This window comes from Furipterus horrens, unplaced genomic scaffold, assembly GCF_987537825.1.
Source record: "Furipterus horrens unplaced genomic scaffold, mFurHor1.1.pri manual_scaffold_3, whole genome shotgun sequence".
NCBI classification, from domain to species: Eukaryota; Metazoa; Chordata; class Mammalia; order Chiroptera; family Furipteridae; genus Furipterus; species Furipterus horrens.
The window spans coordinates 46957770-46975794 of NW_028327173.1; the positions used below are offsets into that span (position 1 = coordinate 46957770).

The window sequence follows — 18025 nt, forward strand, 5'->3', positions numbered from 1 at the left end:
CCCCTTATTAATTATACTCTGGGAAAAATCACTAAATAAAATGACTCGTCTTACCTAGTAATGTAAAGCAAACCAATGTAAAACTGTGTTGACTGTGTAATCACTAATAAGAAAATCCAGATTTCGGAAAGATGAACAAGTTGATTAGGGTTAAAAATAGAATATGATGTAGAAAAATGCAAAGAATTTAGTTTTATCTTTTTACACTCTTTTTATAAAAGGAATACATGATCACTGTAACACATTCAAACCAAGAGGAAAAATGAAAGGAAAAGCAACAAATCCCACTAGCCAGGAATAACCAGGGTTAACAATTAAGAACCATCATTCTAGATACCTCTCCATGCACAAATACAGATAGAAATGTATACAAATGACATCATACTTTACACACTTTTGAAAAATATTCAATTTTACTCAAATTCAACAGCCAAAGCTAACGTGAACCTAAAAGAATTATCACTGAATTCAGGTAAACCTTTCTTTGTCACCAGAGATATTAATTCCTATGGGAGCTCTTTAAGACTGAAAGCCTAGGGGATAGACATATTTGTTTTTGTTTTTAATTTTCACATTTCAGATTAGACAGGCTATATTGTCTTTCTACAGTGAACAGTAACCTCTTATTATACTTTATATTTTCTCTACCTACTTTCCCCTTCTTCCCAATTTTTGTTGGCTTTTGTTATTAATATTTATTATAAATTTCTTCTGTATTATTAATTTCCCACTCTTGTCTTACATTTAAAAATTTTAAATGACTTTTCTGCATTGTTTTTTCCCTCTACTACCACCTCTCTGTTCATTTATTTTGATTAATCTCTTGGTTATACATCTGTGACTATACTAGAAACCATTGCATTGTGCACTTTAAATGAGTGAATTCTGTGGTAATGAATTCTATCTGAATAAAGCTGTACTTCTTTTTGACACAACTTTTTCATTCACCACTTGATTGACTGGATTTTTTTAGGTAGTTTTTTCTCCCTTCTTTTCTTTCCCTCCCTCTTTGCAGAGGGCTTAGAGGTGCTATATAGTCAATGAGCTTGCATGTTTGAAAATGCCTCTCTGTTGTTCCACCAGTTCAGCTGACTGTGATATTCTTGAGTCGTCCTTGTGTCCTTCAGAACTCTTTTTTTTAAATCATATTTTGTTTAAGTTTTTCTTCTGTGTTTCTTTTTGCCTTCCATGTTCAGCCCCTTTAATTGAGGGCATGGTTGAGCAAAGCTTGTTTATATTCCTTTGCTACTTAGTCATTTTTCTATCTGTATGTGCCACACACGTTCATGCTGCAGAGCCTCTGCACATCCTGTGCCCTCTGCCTGTAGTGCGCTGCCTGCAGATACCCATGTGGATTGCTGCGTTCAGGTCTCTACCCAGATAGGGTAGCTCAGAGAGCCCTTCCTAAGCCATCCCATCTACCCATGCTGTGCTCCCTTCTCAGCTGATAATCACGTGACACTACACATTTATCTGTGTATTTGATGTTTGCCGCCTTCCTGATATCCTCACTGACAACGTAGGCCTCAGAAAGCAGATAATGTCTGTTTTGGTCCTGGTTGTATTGCCAAGACTACAACTGTGTCTGACACGTAGAAAAGGCTGATAGATATGCTGGATAATAGAGAGGTCTCACTTGCGCCCTGTGGCTGACCCTATGTGTGTGTGTGGGGGGGTACTCAGCCTCTGTATTTTCCTTGGAGCAAAAACATGGGCGTATGATGAAATTATGTATCAATTCCTTTTATGTTAGCTTAGATACAGTGGGACCAATCTCCCCCTAATTTGTTTATAGAGACTTGCGTTCAAAGAACAAACAAGCAGAAGTCTTTAAAAGAAGAGCCTTTACAGAAGGAATTTGCAGATGGCATATCCTTCCTTAATGCAGTATGCCTCTCCCTTACTGGGAAAAGGGCTGAAAGATTTTAGTATAATGTGTTTAAAAACAAAGATTATAAGCTGTCCTTAAAAAGGAAAATCATCATGCTGATATCAGAGGATCTCAATGCCATTTAGAAATTTCCCCAAGAATGCCTGCCTCGTAGGAATTCATCTTTTATTTCACTAAGCCACTTTGAAGAGGCAGGACATATGGCTTACAACCAGATTTTCTGGGATATCTCTCTTTATCAGTGGATCAGTAAGTAGTGATTATAGCATATCTAGGTTTTAAGACCATTTACCACTAATCTACAAGCTCCTTGAGAGCAGGACCCATTTATTACAAATCTCTTAAACTCTAGGATATCCCATAGAGGAGTTCCAAGTGTCCCAGCGAGGTTTCAGTGAGCAGGAAGTGTGTCTGAGGACTCTCAGCACAGTGGGAAATGGGGAGCTCACAAGCAGCATGGTGTAGCCTCGGCTCTGTTTGCCAACATCTGGAGCACAGCTGCTTCTAACTTTTTTTTCACCATCTGAAGTGGAATATAGAGGTCTTAGGTACACATCCCAATAAATATTGTGTAAAGAGATAAAGTAATTATGAGAGAGAAGAGGCCTTCATAAAACTTGTTTTGATGGTGATTAATTTTAACTTGCTGTTGAGGCTTCTGGTTGATGACATGAAATGTTTGAATGCCTCTGAGTTAGGGGAAGACTGTGGAAGAATAACTGAAATGGCTGCTTTCAGCTTTAGTTAATCGTTCAAGGGTTAATTGTGATGAACCATGGCTTGCATTTGTAATTTTGGTTCTTGCTTTCCCAACAAACTGGGAAGAGATGGATGATCTCTTCCATGTTGGCCCCAGATATTTTTTACTTTTTATTATTTTTTAAATTACAGTTTACATTCAGTATTATTTTTTGTTACTTTCAGGTGTATAGCATAGTGGTTAGACAGTCATACACTTCACAAAGTGTTCCCCTGATATTTCCAGTACTCACCCGGCACCATAAATAATTATTACAATATTATTGACTATATTTCTCATGCTGTACTTTACATTTCCATGACTTCTGTAACTATCAATATGTACTTTTCAATCCCTTCACCGCTTTTTACTAGATTACCCAACACTCGTCCCCTCTGGCAACCATCAGTCTGTACTCTGTATCTGTGAGTCTGTTTCTGTTTCGTTTGTTCATTTATAGTGCTCTTCAGCTATCTCATATAAGTGAAATCATATGGTGTTTGTCTCTCTCTGACTGACTTAGTTCACTTAGCATAACACTCTCTAGGTCCATCCATATTGTCACAAATGGTAAGATTTTGTTCTTAGTGGAGGTAGAAAGGAGGCCTGATGTTGTGTGGCCTTTTCACAAGCTGCCAGTTACAGACAGATGTTACCCTTCAGAATTGCCGTTTTATTTTCATCAAATGGAGGGCTTGCTTTTCTGCTCGGGAATGTGGCAGTGGACTCTGGCTCTGCTCCCTTCCTCTGGAGTGAATGCACTCCAAATTAGAAAAACAGAAGCGTCCTAGTTCCCTTTTTCCTTCCACTGCTACAGCTTGTTGCTGTGGCACCAGCTGCCCTCTCTCTGGCTCTTGGCATGGCTGAGAGGAGCAGGTGCCAAGGCCCAGTGGCCAGCAGTGCTGGGAACACAATGCCAATCAGGAATTTAGCAACATCTCCCTGCACCTAGTGAATCTTTTTTACGGGGGTGGGGGTGAGGGGGATGTCTAAAAAGCAACCTGTAGGCAGCCATAGTTCATGAGATAGCATGCCATATTTGGGGAGAAATTTAACTACATACAATTTTAGTCTTCAATGTGGATTGGCTGTCTGATCCAACAGGACAGGGCAGCTTTTCTAGGCTGGGCTGTAAGACGAGGGGTAGGGGTAGACTAGTATAGAAGCACGAGGTAGGTTTTCAATACTCACGGCAACAAATCAAGTGATGGAACAGTCTCACGTGTACTTAGTGCGGAGGAGAATAAGCTTTCTGTGCCTAAAATGTGATTTTTATTTTACTTTGCCTATTGGGTTTTCTGGTTTCCTCAACAATTAATGGAATATATGCACTTGGAATAGGCTATCTAAGGAAGCTGGAATATGCTAGTCGTGTAGAAAGCATGTCTTTGAGGATTACTTTTAGTAAAAATAGAAGCGTACCAGAACTGGGTCGTAATTCTTAAAAGGAAAAATTATTAATGGTGCCACCTGTTGACTGAATTTGAGTGTGCATCTAACCCACTTTTTCAGTAATCCCTGCCCACCAGGAATACAACATCCACATGGAACTGATTGTATTTTGCTTGGGCACTTCAGGAATACACACAGCCCCAGCCCTCAGGGAGCTCCTCATTTTAATAGAGCAAGCATATTTAAAGGAGAATACACACCCACAGCTAGAGTGGCAAATTCTCCTTGGGCCTACCGATGTAATCAAAGTCTGCCTTGTCTAAATCATTTATTTAAGAGAGGATAATTTCTTAGTCGAAATGCATTTAAATACTTTATATATACCTTTCATCTCTGTGATGCTTGGTTATTAATAGAAAGGTAATCCTCCCTCAATATCCTTTTTATACAATTCTTTTTCTGTTACCGACTCCCTTCCTCCTTCCTCCTGATTCTCTTTCACTGATCCTTTTGAATCCTCTTTCCTAACCCTTTCCTCCACCCTCCTCTCCACATGCTCTCTAGCTCTATGCAGAATGCTCTCTCTTTCTGCCTTCAAGGAAATCTGGTCTCACCTTAGGATGCTACTTTGTCTCTTCTGTTGTAAAGGACACTCATTCTCCCATGTGAAAACGTTCTGCTGGGTGATGGTGGTGGTGATATTCTGTCTCCCTACTGCCTCTTTTTTAAAAAAAATTTTCAAATAAAAATTTTATTGTATCTTTTCCATCACCATTTAATTCCCTTATACTCCCTCCCTACCTCCACAATCACCACACTGTTGTCCATGTCCTTGAGTCCTTTTTCCTTTTTTGTTCAATTTCTCCACCCTCTCAACCTCCACTAGCTGTCATCCTGCTCTCCCATCTATGAGTTTCTCCCCATTTCCCTTGTTAGTTCAGTTAGTGCATTAGATTCCACATGTGAGTGAAATCATATGGTATTTGTCTTTCTCTGACTGGCTTATTTCACTTAGCACAATGTTCTCCAGGCCCAGCCATACAGTCACAAAGGATAAGACTTTCTTCTTTTTTACTGCCGAGTAGAATTCCATTGTGTAAATGTCCCATAGTTGTTTTATCCACCTATCTACTGATGGACACTTGGGCTGCTTCCGGATCTTGGTGATTGTAAATAATGCTGCAGTGAACCTAAGGGTGCTTATGTTCTTTTGAATTAGTGTTTTGGGTTCCTTTGGATATGTTCCCAGAAATAAAATTGCTGGTTCATAAGGCAGGTCCACTTTTAATTTTTTGAGGTGTCTCCAAACTGCTTTCCACAGTGGCTGCACCAGTTTGCATTCCCACCAACAGTGCAAAAGGGTTCCCCTTTCTCCACATCCTCCCCAGCACTTGTTTTTTGTTGATTTATTGATGATGGCCATTCTGACAGGTGTGAGATGATATCTCATTGTGGTTTTAATTTACATTTCTCTAATGATTAGTGACATTGAGCATCTTTTCAAATGTCTATTGTCTGTCTGTATGTCCTCTTTGGAGAAGTGTCTATTCAGGTCCTTTGCCCATTGTTTAATTGGGTTGTTTTTTTTTTTTTTGGTGTTGACTTTTGTAAGTTCTTGATAAATTTTGGATATTAACCCCTTATTAGATATATTGGGAGCTATGTTCTCCCATTCTCTGGGTTGTCCTTTTATTTTGTTGATGATTTCCTTTGCTGTGCAAAAACTTTTTAGTTCGATATAGTCCCATTTGTTTATTGTTTCTTTTGTTCCCCTTACCTGGAGCGATATATCAGATAAAATAGTGCTGCAAGCAGTGTCCAAGGTTTTGCTGCCTATGTTTTCTTCTAGGGTTTTTATGGTTTGGGGTCTGACATTTAAGTCTTTAATCCATTTTGAATTTATTCTTGTGTGTGGTATAAGAAGGTGGTCTAGTTTCATTTTTCTGCATGTATCTGTCCAATTTTCCCAATGCCATTTATTGAATAAACTATCTTTAGCCCCCTACTGTCTTTTTTATACTTCTATAAAAGCTCAAACTTATCTTTATTCTGTGTTTGCTGAATTATTATTGAACTCTGGACTTCAAAACCGTTTAGTCCAGCTTCTCCTGAGCAGAGTTGCCTTGTTTGTCTGTGTGAATGCTCCTAAAACTAGGGCACTCATGAGTGGAAAAACTGCAAAGCTATACCTTTCTTGGCTTGGGTTCTGTGTTACAGCTAATACGTGTAGCTTAGTTCCCTGGAAGTTGTGTTTCAATGCTGCCTCATGGTACTCTTGTGCTATTAGCCACGTAAGGCTGAGTCCTCATGCTGATTTACTAGTCTCTTTAACTTGAACCCAAATGAAAGCTTATCATGATAAAATCTGGGATGAAACCTGGGCACCTATAACCCTTATTTTCCCCTTTAGTTCTTCCCTGATAATTTTGACTCATTCCATCAGTTGGGGAACTCTTAAAGTTGTGAAATGCTTGTACTTCTAAACTGGCGATTTTCAACCTTTTCATCTCATGCACACATAAACTAATTACTAAAATTCTGTGGCACGCACAAAATATATTTTTTTGCTAATCTGACAAAAAATTAGGTATAATTTTGATTCATTCACACTGGACGGCTATTGTGGTGTTGACTGTTGTCATTTTTCAAAGTTTTTATTTGACTATCTAAGGGAAAAGAGGTCAGTGCCCCTGACTAAACAGTCAGGTATTTCATGTTTTAAAAATTCTATGGTGCCCCAATGTACTGCGGCACACTGGTTAAAAATTACTGTTCCAAACTGTTGAAATGGTTGCATTCCAACAGTATTAACATCTTAAAACTTTAATTTTAACTCTCCTTGAACTTCTGTATTTTGCATGGTTCTTTTAACTTGAACCTATTTTGAGGTTGGGAGGACAAAAGAGCCATAGTCCTAACAGAAGACCTCTAAGCCACCAGAATGAACTATTTTCTGTGGTGCTTAGCAGTTCTGAATGTGAGAGCCGAAGAGGTAGGGACTACCCAAAATAGTTTCATTCTGAGTTCCCCTTTTTGTACACAGCTGCATTTTCTACCCATTCCTCCAGAGGGCCCCAGAGTTCAGAAACAGTCGGGAAGCTGAGCAGATTGGCTTGCAAGGAAATGTTAGCCAATAACAAGATTTGAGCTTTTATTTGTTGAACAAACGCTTATGTTCTCTTTTAAAGCTCCCTATTCTTTACTACTACTTTTTTCAGCTCTCAGTCTCTATCCAAAGGATAATGAACAAAGTTTTCTTGTTAGGGTAGTAGCTAGTGATCCTAGAATACAAGACTAGGGCCTGGGGCTGAGAACTCAGGTCTTCAGTAGCATGATCTCTAAAATTCTTTGTGCATACTTAGCAGTAAAAATGTTGAGTGTTCATCTTCAATATATAGATATTTATGTATAAATTATGTGTGCATTCAATTTCATTATATCCATTATAAAATGTATCCTCCACAATAGAAGCTTGAAAAGAATGAACAAAAACAAAACAAAAAAAAAATGCAATGGAAGTTCTATTATTTTCTTTCTGTGCTCTAGTAAGGGTTACTGGAAGCTACAGCTTAAAAAAAAAATTTTTTTTTAAGGATTTTGGGAAAGAGCATAGAGATTGATCTTGGGGTTGTTTTGGCTGCAGGAACCTTTCTAATTCCAGTTGGCCAGGAGCTGGCACTCAGCGAGAGAGTGCCTTTATGTGGAAGGTGCACTGCCCTCTCTTTGCTGGGGTTTCATTGTACAGTGTACCAGGCACAGTACCAGAGGATAACAGGGGGACTAAGACACATCTTAAATCTTATATCAGAAAGTTCATCTTCTAGGCCAGGCCCCAGTGCAGTGTAGGGGAAGTAAGGCTAAAGTCGACTAACAGACATAGCACAGTGCCCTGGCCTGCTCCCACTGTTTTCTCTTTAGCATCCCCATTGTGATCTACAGTGAGCTTTTGGGGGAAGGGAGGCAGAGGAAAGATTGAGTTGAGGGTATGTAGTATTGTAAAGGTATTTAATGGGAAAGATAAAAGAGGCATGGTTTCATCTGAACTCTTCTGAGACTCCTTCCCTACCCTCCAGTCTGTGTAGCCATATGTTGAATTGAGCCCTGAGGGCTTACATGGGTCCAATCTTGCTCTTTAGCGACTCAGATAGCATCACATTGTTATCTACCTGGTAGCTATCATATATCTGGGGGCTCAAGAATATACCCAGGTGCTATAAAGCTGCAATTATAAAATTCAATTTGTTGTTAAACTTAATAATCAAAAGCGAAGTTGCTTAATACATTGATGTTAAAGCAATCAAGCCATTCCATAATAGAAAGAAGGTTACATATTGAGTTTACAGAGCTCTAAAGAGTCATATAATTTCATGGAATTACACTGGGATTTTAAAATAAGGTGAACTAGTCAAATAAGTATGGTTCCTGAACGGAAGACTAGAAGACAGCTGCCCTAGTGTTACATGTAAATGTTTACCCACTGTGTGCCAGGCATTGCTGCCTTCGAAGGCTAGGGCCAAGGTTTCCATGGTGTATTTGGGAGATTTGGGCAAAATACGATTTAACCTTTCAGTTCCCAAAATGTCAAGTAGTCATAAACCTGGTCTAATAGAAATTATGTTGGGATTTGAAAAAATCTAGTAGTCAGCAATTCTTTACTTAAAGGTAAGAGTTTTGTTCCATTCTGAAAATACTGTATGCTCAATTAGAAAAATTAGAAACTATAGAAGAGTAGAAAGGAATCACTCATCTTTTCACTGCAAAAGAAAGCCACTATGAACATACTTTGCAGCATAATTTCCCAGCATTTGGATGCCTTTATATGAAGGGGCTGCATAGCCAGAGTCAGTGTGGGAGGATGGGTGGCTGGGTGGCTGTTAGCACAAGAGTCTGGATACAAGATCAGAAATACCAATGTCTCTGATGAATTTCTCTGTTGAAACCAGCCTGAATGCAAAGTGGATCAGAAGAGGACAGCTCTGGGAATGTGAAAGCAATTTCTTCTGATGTGTCTGTAATACTGGAACAGCCCTATTGCCTAGTGGGAACAAGGATATACCTTGGGTTAAGCACATGACAGCCAGTGAATTGAGATGTTACCTGCAAGATAAGTCTTTTGCCACCTCTGTTTGAACTTATTCTGTCTTTCCATGTCGTAAGAGTAGAGTTGAAATGTACTGCAGGTTTGGTTCTCTCTATTCTTGTGTCCTGTTGGGAAGAGATGCAACTTAATTTATATTCCTTCTGTAATAAACATCATCAAAAGTTATATACTGGAGTTGTTGGATAGTTTCCCTTATTGGAGAAATGAGAAAGTAAGCTCCAAGGGAAACTTAGAACAAACCATCAATAGTGAAAGTCCAGCTTTATTATTTTCCACTCCATTGCAAAACAATCCTTTTGTCAAATACAACAAAAACAAATTACTAGAAAAATTAAAAAACAAATTCAAGCCCAAATTTTAGATTCAACAGACTTAAAATTACTCTGGAATTGCTATGAAATTCCTAAATGCTTTTTCTCGTTTCTGTACTTACTGTGACCCAGACTTGCACTGGACTGCAGAACACATGTTGAATTTTGTAAGATGTAGGAGATAATTTCTGATGAACTTGCAACCTTAGATGCAAAGTATAAGCAAGTTTATCAGGGCAAAAACTTTGGAAATAAGGCCCTATACTAAATTGCCCATCTGTGTCAATTTCTTTTTAGGAGCTAAAGGGTATAGCAATGACCAAGACAAAGTCCCTTTTCTCAGGAAGTGAGGTAGGGATAGAAAATAAGTAAATACTAAGAAATTGTTTATAGTAAAAATAACAGAAAATAAAAAAGTAATGAGATAGAAAACGGGAGCAGAATGGGTCTATTTTAAATATACTAGTAGTTCAAGAAGTCTCCCTGAGAAGTTAGTTACATATGCATAGATAACTCAAATGATAAGGACTCAGAAATTCTGAGGTCTGCTGGAAGAACATTCTAGGTGTAGAACAGCAAGTGCAAAGGCCTTGAGGCAGAGATATCTTTGACACAGTCAACGATGGAGAAGAGCTAATGAGGTGCACAGAGAGCAATATTGAAAGTAAGTTGGTGTGGCCAAAGTCATCTTTGAGCTTCATGTCATTTGATAATGACAAAAGAAGAATAAAGCAGGGAAGTGTAGATAAGGACAATGATATCATGGGCAGCCTGAAGGTGAAATTGTGGGAACAGGTGAGTTGGATTGCAACTAGGTAATATGCAGGACCCATGAAAATCAGGAATGTCACCCATGACCCAGAGTCCTGCTCTGTGAAGAGGAGGGCAAGAGGAGCCTGTTTCAGAATGGAAAAGGTGGTTGATGAGGAGCCTGGGAGAGAGGGGCCTGACCTCATGAACAGACAATAAGGAAGACTTTGAAGGGAGTATTGAAGAGAGTTTCCAGCAGTGGTTGGTATCTGCAGCAGGGGCATAAGGACAGCCTTTGGATGGATTTTGTCACATTTACTCAGTAAGCACTCTGAAATCAGCTTGACATTCATACCACTTTGGGATTTCAACACAGGGCATAATACATTCATGTTCATTCTTGTTTGAACAACTGCCTTGTAGTAAGAAAAGGAGTTCTTTGATTATGAAGTGTTTTAGGGCCATGAAGACCTATCTTTACATTGTCATCTTTATTATTTCAAATGATGGAAAGGTGGAAATAGGTTGGCGAGCACAGGAAGCACAGAGTCCCAAACAAGTTGAACCCAAAGAGGACCACACCAAGACACATCATAATTAAAATGCCGAAGGTTCAAGATAAAGAGAGAATCTTAAAAGCAGCAAGAGAACATCAGAGTTACCTACAAAGGCGTTCTCATAAGACTGTCAGCTGATTTCTCAAAAGAAACTTTGCAGGCAGGAAGGGACTGGCAAGAAGTATTCAATGTGAAGAAAAGCAAGGACCTACAACCGGGATTACTTTATCCAGCAAAGCTATCATTTGGAATGGAAGGGCAGATGAAGTGCTTCCCAGACAAGGTAAAGCTAAATGAGTTCATCATCACCAAGCCCTTACTATATGAAATGTTAAAGGGACTTATTTAAGAAAAAGATTAAAACTATGAACATTAAAATAGCAACAAATGGACAACTATTAACAACTGAATCTAAAAAAAAAAAAAAAAAAAACAAACCAGGCAAACAAACAGAACAGGAAGATAATCAGAGGTATAGAAAGCATTTGGAGGGTTATCAGCTGGGAAGGGGAAGGGGGAGATTGGGGGAAAAGGTGCAGGGATTAAGAAGCATAATTGATAGATAGAAAATAGACAGGGAGATGTTAAGAACATCGTTGGAAATGGAGAAGCCAAAGAACTATATGCATGACCCATGGACATGAAATAAGGGAGGGGATTGCTGGAGGGAAGGAGTGGTAGAGGGGTCAAAGGGGAAAAAATTGGGACAACTGTAATAGCATAACCAATAACATATTTTAAAAAGTTTCTCTTCTGAATGTTGCACTTCCTGTTATACTTCTGTTCAGCTTTTTCTAGCTTTCTGTTTACCTCTTTTTTCTCAGATTTAAAAGACATTTTGTTTTAAAGTGATATTAGATACAGGAAGGTTTTTAACAGAGCTGACAACCTGAAATGATTCTCTTTAGGAAAAATATACCGCTGTGTGGTCCCACCCCAGCCAAACCCGGAGTTACCTTTAAAGAAGGTTAATCCCTTGGTGGGGTAGGGTCGAGGTGGGGGTACATAATTAGGAGTCATCAAGAGTTTACGCTTAAAGAAAAAAAAGGAAGAGATGCTCATGAGACTGACTTTATAAATTTTGCAGTATCCAGATAGTTTTAAAGGCACCAGTTCTTTTTGGGACTGAATCTTTGCCCACCTTGGTAAGGTGCAGACGCCAATGAAGACTGAGTGAAGGATTCTACTTTAATTGATTTAGGCTCTTAAAAAATATGCACATAAGTTTTTGCTGTAAACTAAGAATAATATACTCAAACTGTTAAAGCTAAAATGACACAGATGTAATTTTGACCCTTCACTTCTTTAACAGAAGAGGAAATGGAGGTGGTGTAGCTTGTCCAAGGTCACACAGATCAAGAGCAGAGAAGAGACTAGAGCTGGGGCTAGTCTAGCGATTGTTAGTTTAGTGCGCTTTCTACTCTTATCATGTGACTCCTTCATCTTGGAGTATTCCAAATGTTGGAACCACATTATGAAGTAGCATATTTTCTCCTAATATTAAATTTTGGAGGTAGATAATATTTCATCAAATAATTAGAATTAAAAAATGTCTTGCATTTGTTGTGTTTTATTTTTGGCATTTAGGTTTTCCTAGGACATTAGTTCAGGCTGAAGCCCTGGACAGAATCTGTGACCTGGATCTCGTGATCACTTTGAACATTCCATTTGAAACGCTCAAAGATCGTCTCAGCCGCCGTTGGATTCACCCTCCTAGCGGAAGGGTGTATAACCTGGACTTCAATCCACCTAATGCACATGTAAGAAAATGCAAAGTACTCTCACAGACTGACAAGAAAGAGGCAAAACATTTTAGTTGTTAAGCAGGTAAAAGATAGGAAAAACTATTCAAAAATGAGCAAATATACATAGCCAACAAATATTTAAAACGTTTGTTCACTAGTAGTCAAGGAATGTACATTAAAGTTTGTAACATCGATTGCTGGATGGGATCTCTGAAAAATGGAACTCTCATCTTTATTAAGTATATGAAATATTAATAGTCTTTTAAAAAACAGCCTAACAACAAACAAGGATGCCTTCCTAGCTCCACTGAATCTTGCTATTTGGGCTGTGCACTAGTCTCCTTTTGAAGTCTTCTTTTAAAAATGTAAGTAGTTCTGGAATTCCTTTATGAGAGCTCTTTCTCTTTTCCATCCCAGGAAGCTTAGTATAGGGGGAAAAATGGATGGGGATGAAAAGAGGGTTCTGAATATGCACTGAGGTGCAACTCAAATGCTTCACATTTTGGCCTGCCTACACCTGCTTTTGCAAAGGTTCTCATAACATTTGAGAAGCTTTAACACCAACTTACTTTCCAAAGACTGAGTTTCTCAAAAGGAACACCTGTAGTTCCAATGCTGCTTCCAAAGACAGCAGTGGAAGTGCTTGTCTGGGCCAACTCAGCCAGCTGCTGTGGTCCAGCTCCCCAGGAAGGACGAGGCTGCTGCCCTCACATCATTCTGCTCTTTCTGGGAGCAGTTGTATTTGCTGGTGCTCTGAAGTCCTGGAAGTGATTTCTGAGCTTTGCAGCCAAATAAAAGAGAGGGGGATATTGGTGATGTACAACCTCTCCCATCCCTGTCGCTCCTGTGTGTCAGGGTAACAGCCATAGAATACACACACGATGATTATGTGGCTCACCAATAAATCCTGAGTGTAAATTACGTACCCAAGACCCTGAGCTGTAATGGAATTGCAGTGCATTTCAAATTTAGAGCCAGTTTCTGATTATCCAGTTGAGTTGCCTGAGCCTTTTGGTCCTCTTGACAGATTTATTTCTTTTGACTCTCTCCCCTGGTGGGTAATAGCCGTGGGCAAGGGAGGCAAAATTCCAGTGTGTCGAATTTGCTCTTTGTAAGTATGATTCCTGAGGAGGTTAAAATACATCAAAAATAGAGTTTTCTTTTTTAATTGCAATCTTTTTTTTTTTTTTAGTTCTCAGAATGTTTGTTCCTGATTATTATGGGTGTATGATATGCCTGTTTTAATTCACCTTTAGATAAGTTATTATTTGATTTAGTAAAATATCCTGAGTAGGATTAAGTTTAGAAAAGCTACATGATAGAATTTGAAAGTTAGCCAAGATGGGACTGAAATACCCTCTCCTAGATTAGTGTTTTTCCTAAGTAAACCAATTGGTTCCTTGAAACATTTAATTTTCTATATTAGGAACTCAGGCTTGAGAAAGCAAGTGAGTTTCAGGTGTATTTAGAGGGCCAGAGTGACATTGTGTGAAGGTTGCTTATTGAGGGAAGGAGGCTGCAATGGAAATTTAAACTGAATTGGAGATATCATTTATCAACAGCACTGGAACATGTTTGCAAGAATCTGAGAAGTTAATAAACATTTAATGTCAGCTCTTGTGAAATCAGGTTAACATGCGGTTAAAGAGTGCTATTTCTTTTTCAAGTACCTTCATCATTACCATTGTAGCCCAGGCCTAACTCATTATGTGGTAGGAATCAAAGGTGAATACATGTGTTAGCCCTGGAAAATTTTTACCCGTGAAATGGCCCAGCTGTTGCCCATATTAATTGGTTTCTCTGTTTTTTGTAGGGGGTTGATGACGTCACTGGTGAACCGTTGGTCCAGCAGGAGGACGATAAACCTGAAGCAGTTGCTGCCAGGCTGAGACAGTACAAGGACGTGGCAAAGCCAGTCATTGAGCTGTACAAGTGAGCGTGCTTCAGTGTTTTCATGGCAGCCGGCCAGTGGGAACAGTGTGGGGCCTCGTGGGAAGGGCCTTGGGTTGAGGTGGGGTAGTGTTTCTTTCAGCTAGATAAGCCCTAAAAGCCCAGCACATCCCCAGAAGTCAGATGAAATGCGGGAGTTGTGTGTGGGAGATAACACCCAGCACTTTATGCTGAAACTATCAGCTCTGGAACCTGATCATCTCTGGTTGTAAATTGCATCTGGACTTATTTTCATTTTTCTTTTTAAGTGGCCAAAATAATGATTTACATTTTGATACTGCTGCACATAAATATCTAATTTGGATAGAAGGTTAGAAAGGACCTCTGGCCTACATGTGTCTGGAAGGGGAATTTAACAAAGAAAAGCTAAAACTATAAGCTGCAGATTGCAAATTCTGCAGGGGGCAGGCAGGTAACTGGAATGAGTGTCAAGCCTGATGGGGGCAGTTGACTGACAGTTGAACTGTACAGCTTCTGCGCAGCTCCAGCCAGCTGTCATCACAGGGGCGCCCAGGCTCATTGTGACCAATGAGCCCTGTTTTTCAAGAGAAGCAGAAATATGGCTCTTTGTGTGGGGAAAAAAAAAAAGCCCCATTTTTATATTAGCAACAAACTTTAAAATTGTAACAGCATGTAAGACAAATGAAACCTAGACGCGAACCTGCACTCAGCTCAGGATAGCAGTTTACAGCCTTTGCTATAGTCCATTTTTGACTTTGTCACCTCCAAATAATTTAGCTTATCTTTAGATCACAGATTCCTGATCAGATTATTGTGACTCATCCTGTATTTTACAATCATTGTCGAAATACTGGTTTTAGAGTACCAAATTTTCTCAGTGATTTGCCTTTAAGGAGTGTGTAGTGAGGCGGATTTGAAATTGTCTCCAAGGAATAATGTTATTCTTTGAATGGTGTTGTTTTTGTTTGTTTGTTTGTTTGTTTTTTAAATGACAGAAAAGATCTAAAACCACAACTTCTGGAAGAACCATTTGTTCTTGCGGGTCTTGTACCTCTCTTCGAACTTGACCTTGGCCTTCTGTTGGGCCTTGTGTTTCAGAGTAGGGTCTCCGAAGAAGTCCTTGTTGATGACAGTGTTGTCCAAGGGGATATCCACAGAGTACCTTGTGGGCAGGAGGTGATTGTAGTTATAGACTTTCACAAAAGACTTGATCTTTGACCTCTTGGAAATTTTCTTCTTGTCCATGGTAGCTGTCACTTTGTGGGGATAGCAGTCCATTCCAACCACCAGTGCATGGCTGTAGGGATGTTCTTCACAATGACTGTTTTGCGTCCAGAGAAGCGTCTGGCCAAGACCAGCACCACATTCCCAGATTTCAAAACTTGCCCATTTCAGCAGTAGCCACTGGGGCCGTCTTTGATATGTTTTAAAGGGAAGAATAAAAGGTGGCATTGTGGCAAGTATACCAGAATTGAAAAGCTGTGGTCTTATTTAGATACACCCAGTGGGGGGTGTTGATGCATTTGAAGGGGCTGGTTAGACACATCGTGGTGTGTGATAAACACCATGAATCATGATTGTATTTTATCTGGGACCTTCCTTGGCTCTAATATTATATTTAAAGGGAACCTAAAATGCCTTTGTGGGTTTGGCTTTGTTTTTCAGAAGCCGAGGAGTGCTCCACCAATTTTCCGGAACGGAGACTAACAAAATCTGGCCCTATGTTTACACGCTTTTCTCAAACAAGATCACGCCTATTCAGTCACAGGAAGCATACTGAGCCCACCCAGAGGAAGAACCATGAAGAAGTGGTCATTCTTTCAATTGTATGTGTAGTATCGGTGCCATGTCCCAATTAAAAGCTAGCTGAGATAGCTGTGTCTTTTCTAGTTTAAGTGCTGAACTGGTATGAAAACTAACGAGTAAACAGAGTTAATGAAGAGGCTCTTCTCTGCGTTCGAAAGAAGGGTCATCTAGACACCTTGAAGATGTCTCAGCATGTGCATCAAGCCCTTCACAAGAAAGCGAGTACAGGCTGGATTTCAAACGGTGTATAACCCCAGCTCTAGCTGATGTTTGACAGTCATGTTGTTGCCGTAGTAGCAGCCTTTTACCCTTGGTGGTGGTGCTCTCTGGTTTTCCCCATCCCCTAAGGGCGGCAGAACCATAGCACCAGTAGGCCTGAGGGTGCCAAGGGCTGCAGGCTGGGCTTTGTCCCACGTTCCCTGGTATGTGCCCCTCTGGAGACCATGAGGTTGAAGCCAACTGCTCTCAGTGTTTGCTTCTCTGATTTTGAGTGACTGTATCCACAGTTTATTTTTTTCTGTTAGGAATGACACCTTCTTTTCTGCATCCATGCACCATAGAATCTCTCCTTTTCAGACATCCTGAAATGAAAGGATTTGGCTCCTGCTATTTTTATTTTTACCCTTCCTAGGCTATTAAATTATACAGATACTTATTGCTTTTATCCCTCTGAAAATCCTTTCTAAGAGCTGAGAGCCAGGGGCTGATGTCAAATCACTTCACGCACCAGGAACTGAGCTCTTGGAGGGTCTCCTTCAACTGCTGGTCTGAATCTCATGGGTGGACACCTTTCCTTTATTTTTGTGCAAAAATAAAATCCTCAGAGTCTTCTTTAAATCCTCAAAAAGTAAGAAATATTCACCTTCATAAATGTTAAAAGATCATATCATCTATATAGATGTAATAAGACCATATGGAATTACTGGACTAGAAGAATAGTTTACTTTTTATTCAAGATAAAGAAAATGTATTTGAAAATGCTGCTAAATGTCAATGCTGACCGTGTTTTTCTCCTGTGAGCGACCCATGCACGTTATAAATAGTTGGTGAAGGGAATGGAGCCTGCGAGGTTGAGGAAACATGCTGCACTAGCTGTGCCTAGAAGAAGTACACAGCTTTACAATTATGAGAAAACAAAATCTTAATTTTTTTTTTATTCCAAAGATTCTGCAGGGTGGCCATGAAGTCTAAAAATACAGATAACATTATTTTGTCATTCATTGTAATGTAATGTCAATAAATCATTTCTTAAGGGTTTGCTCGGTTTCCAGACTTGGTGGCCACCTTATATAATTAATTCTTGCTCTCCTCTGGGAAGGACAATGAGATTTATTCCTGCTGCCTTAAAATAAATATCCTTCTGCATGCATTGTGATTATCCCCAGTGAGGGTCCTTTACTGTTCCTGGGAGTGACTTCCATGTAATCATTGCCTTTGGAGTTTGGGGGAGAGGTATAGGAAATGGCAAATGACCTGAGCCCTGATTCCATAGTGTGCACCTCCATCCTGCACTTCCCTCTTTCTCTCCTTCCAGCAAAACAGATAGTTATAGCCTGTGACAGGGCCACTCCACATATCTCAGATGTGTCTGCTATTTCAGAGATTGCCCAGCAACGAGGACCCTTTGCTAGGTGATACCAATAAAAGACGAACACCTTTCCCATGGTCTTTGAAAGACGATGCTTGTTTCATGTTCAGTGGTTTTCTCCAACAAACTCCTTCAATGTTTTGAAAAAGATTAAATTTTTGTAAAAAGATGAATTGTTTTGAGAAAAGTAAATGAAGGGACAGCTTTTCTCAGTTTTCTTTCTACCGCCACAAC

The 18025-nt window shown here is 39.6% G+C and overlaps 1 protein-coding gene and 1 pseudogene across 1 annotated transcript in view; one reads left to right on the top strand and one right to left on the bottom strand.

Moving 5' to 3' along the window:
• The window catches only part of AK4 (adenylate kinase 4), a 76717-nt gene extending 59139 nt beyond the window's left edge, over positions 1–17578 (top strand). Inside the window, exons 3-5 of the mRNA XM_090269567.1 lie at positions 12329–12501; positions 14300–14418; positions 16063–17578. Coding sequence (XP_090125693.1) covers positions 12329–12501; positions 14300–14418; positions 16063–16177 — 407 coding nt within the window. The 3' untranslated portion in view covers positions 16178–17578. The remainder of the gene's footprint in view (positions 1–12328; positions 12502–14299; positions 14419–16062) is intronic.
• Positions 15400–15788, bottom strand: LOC150015037 (large ribosomal subunit protein eL27 pseudogene; annotated as a pseudogene).
• Positions 17579–18025: the final 447 nt, after the last annotated feature.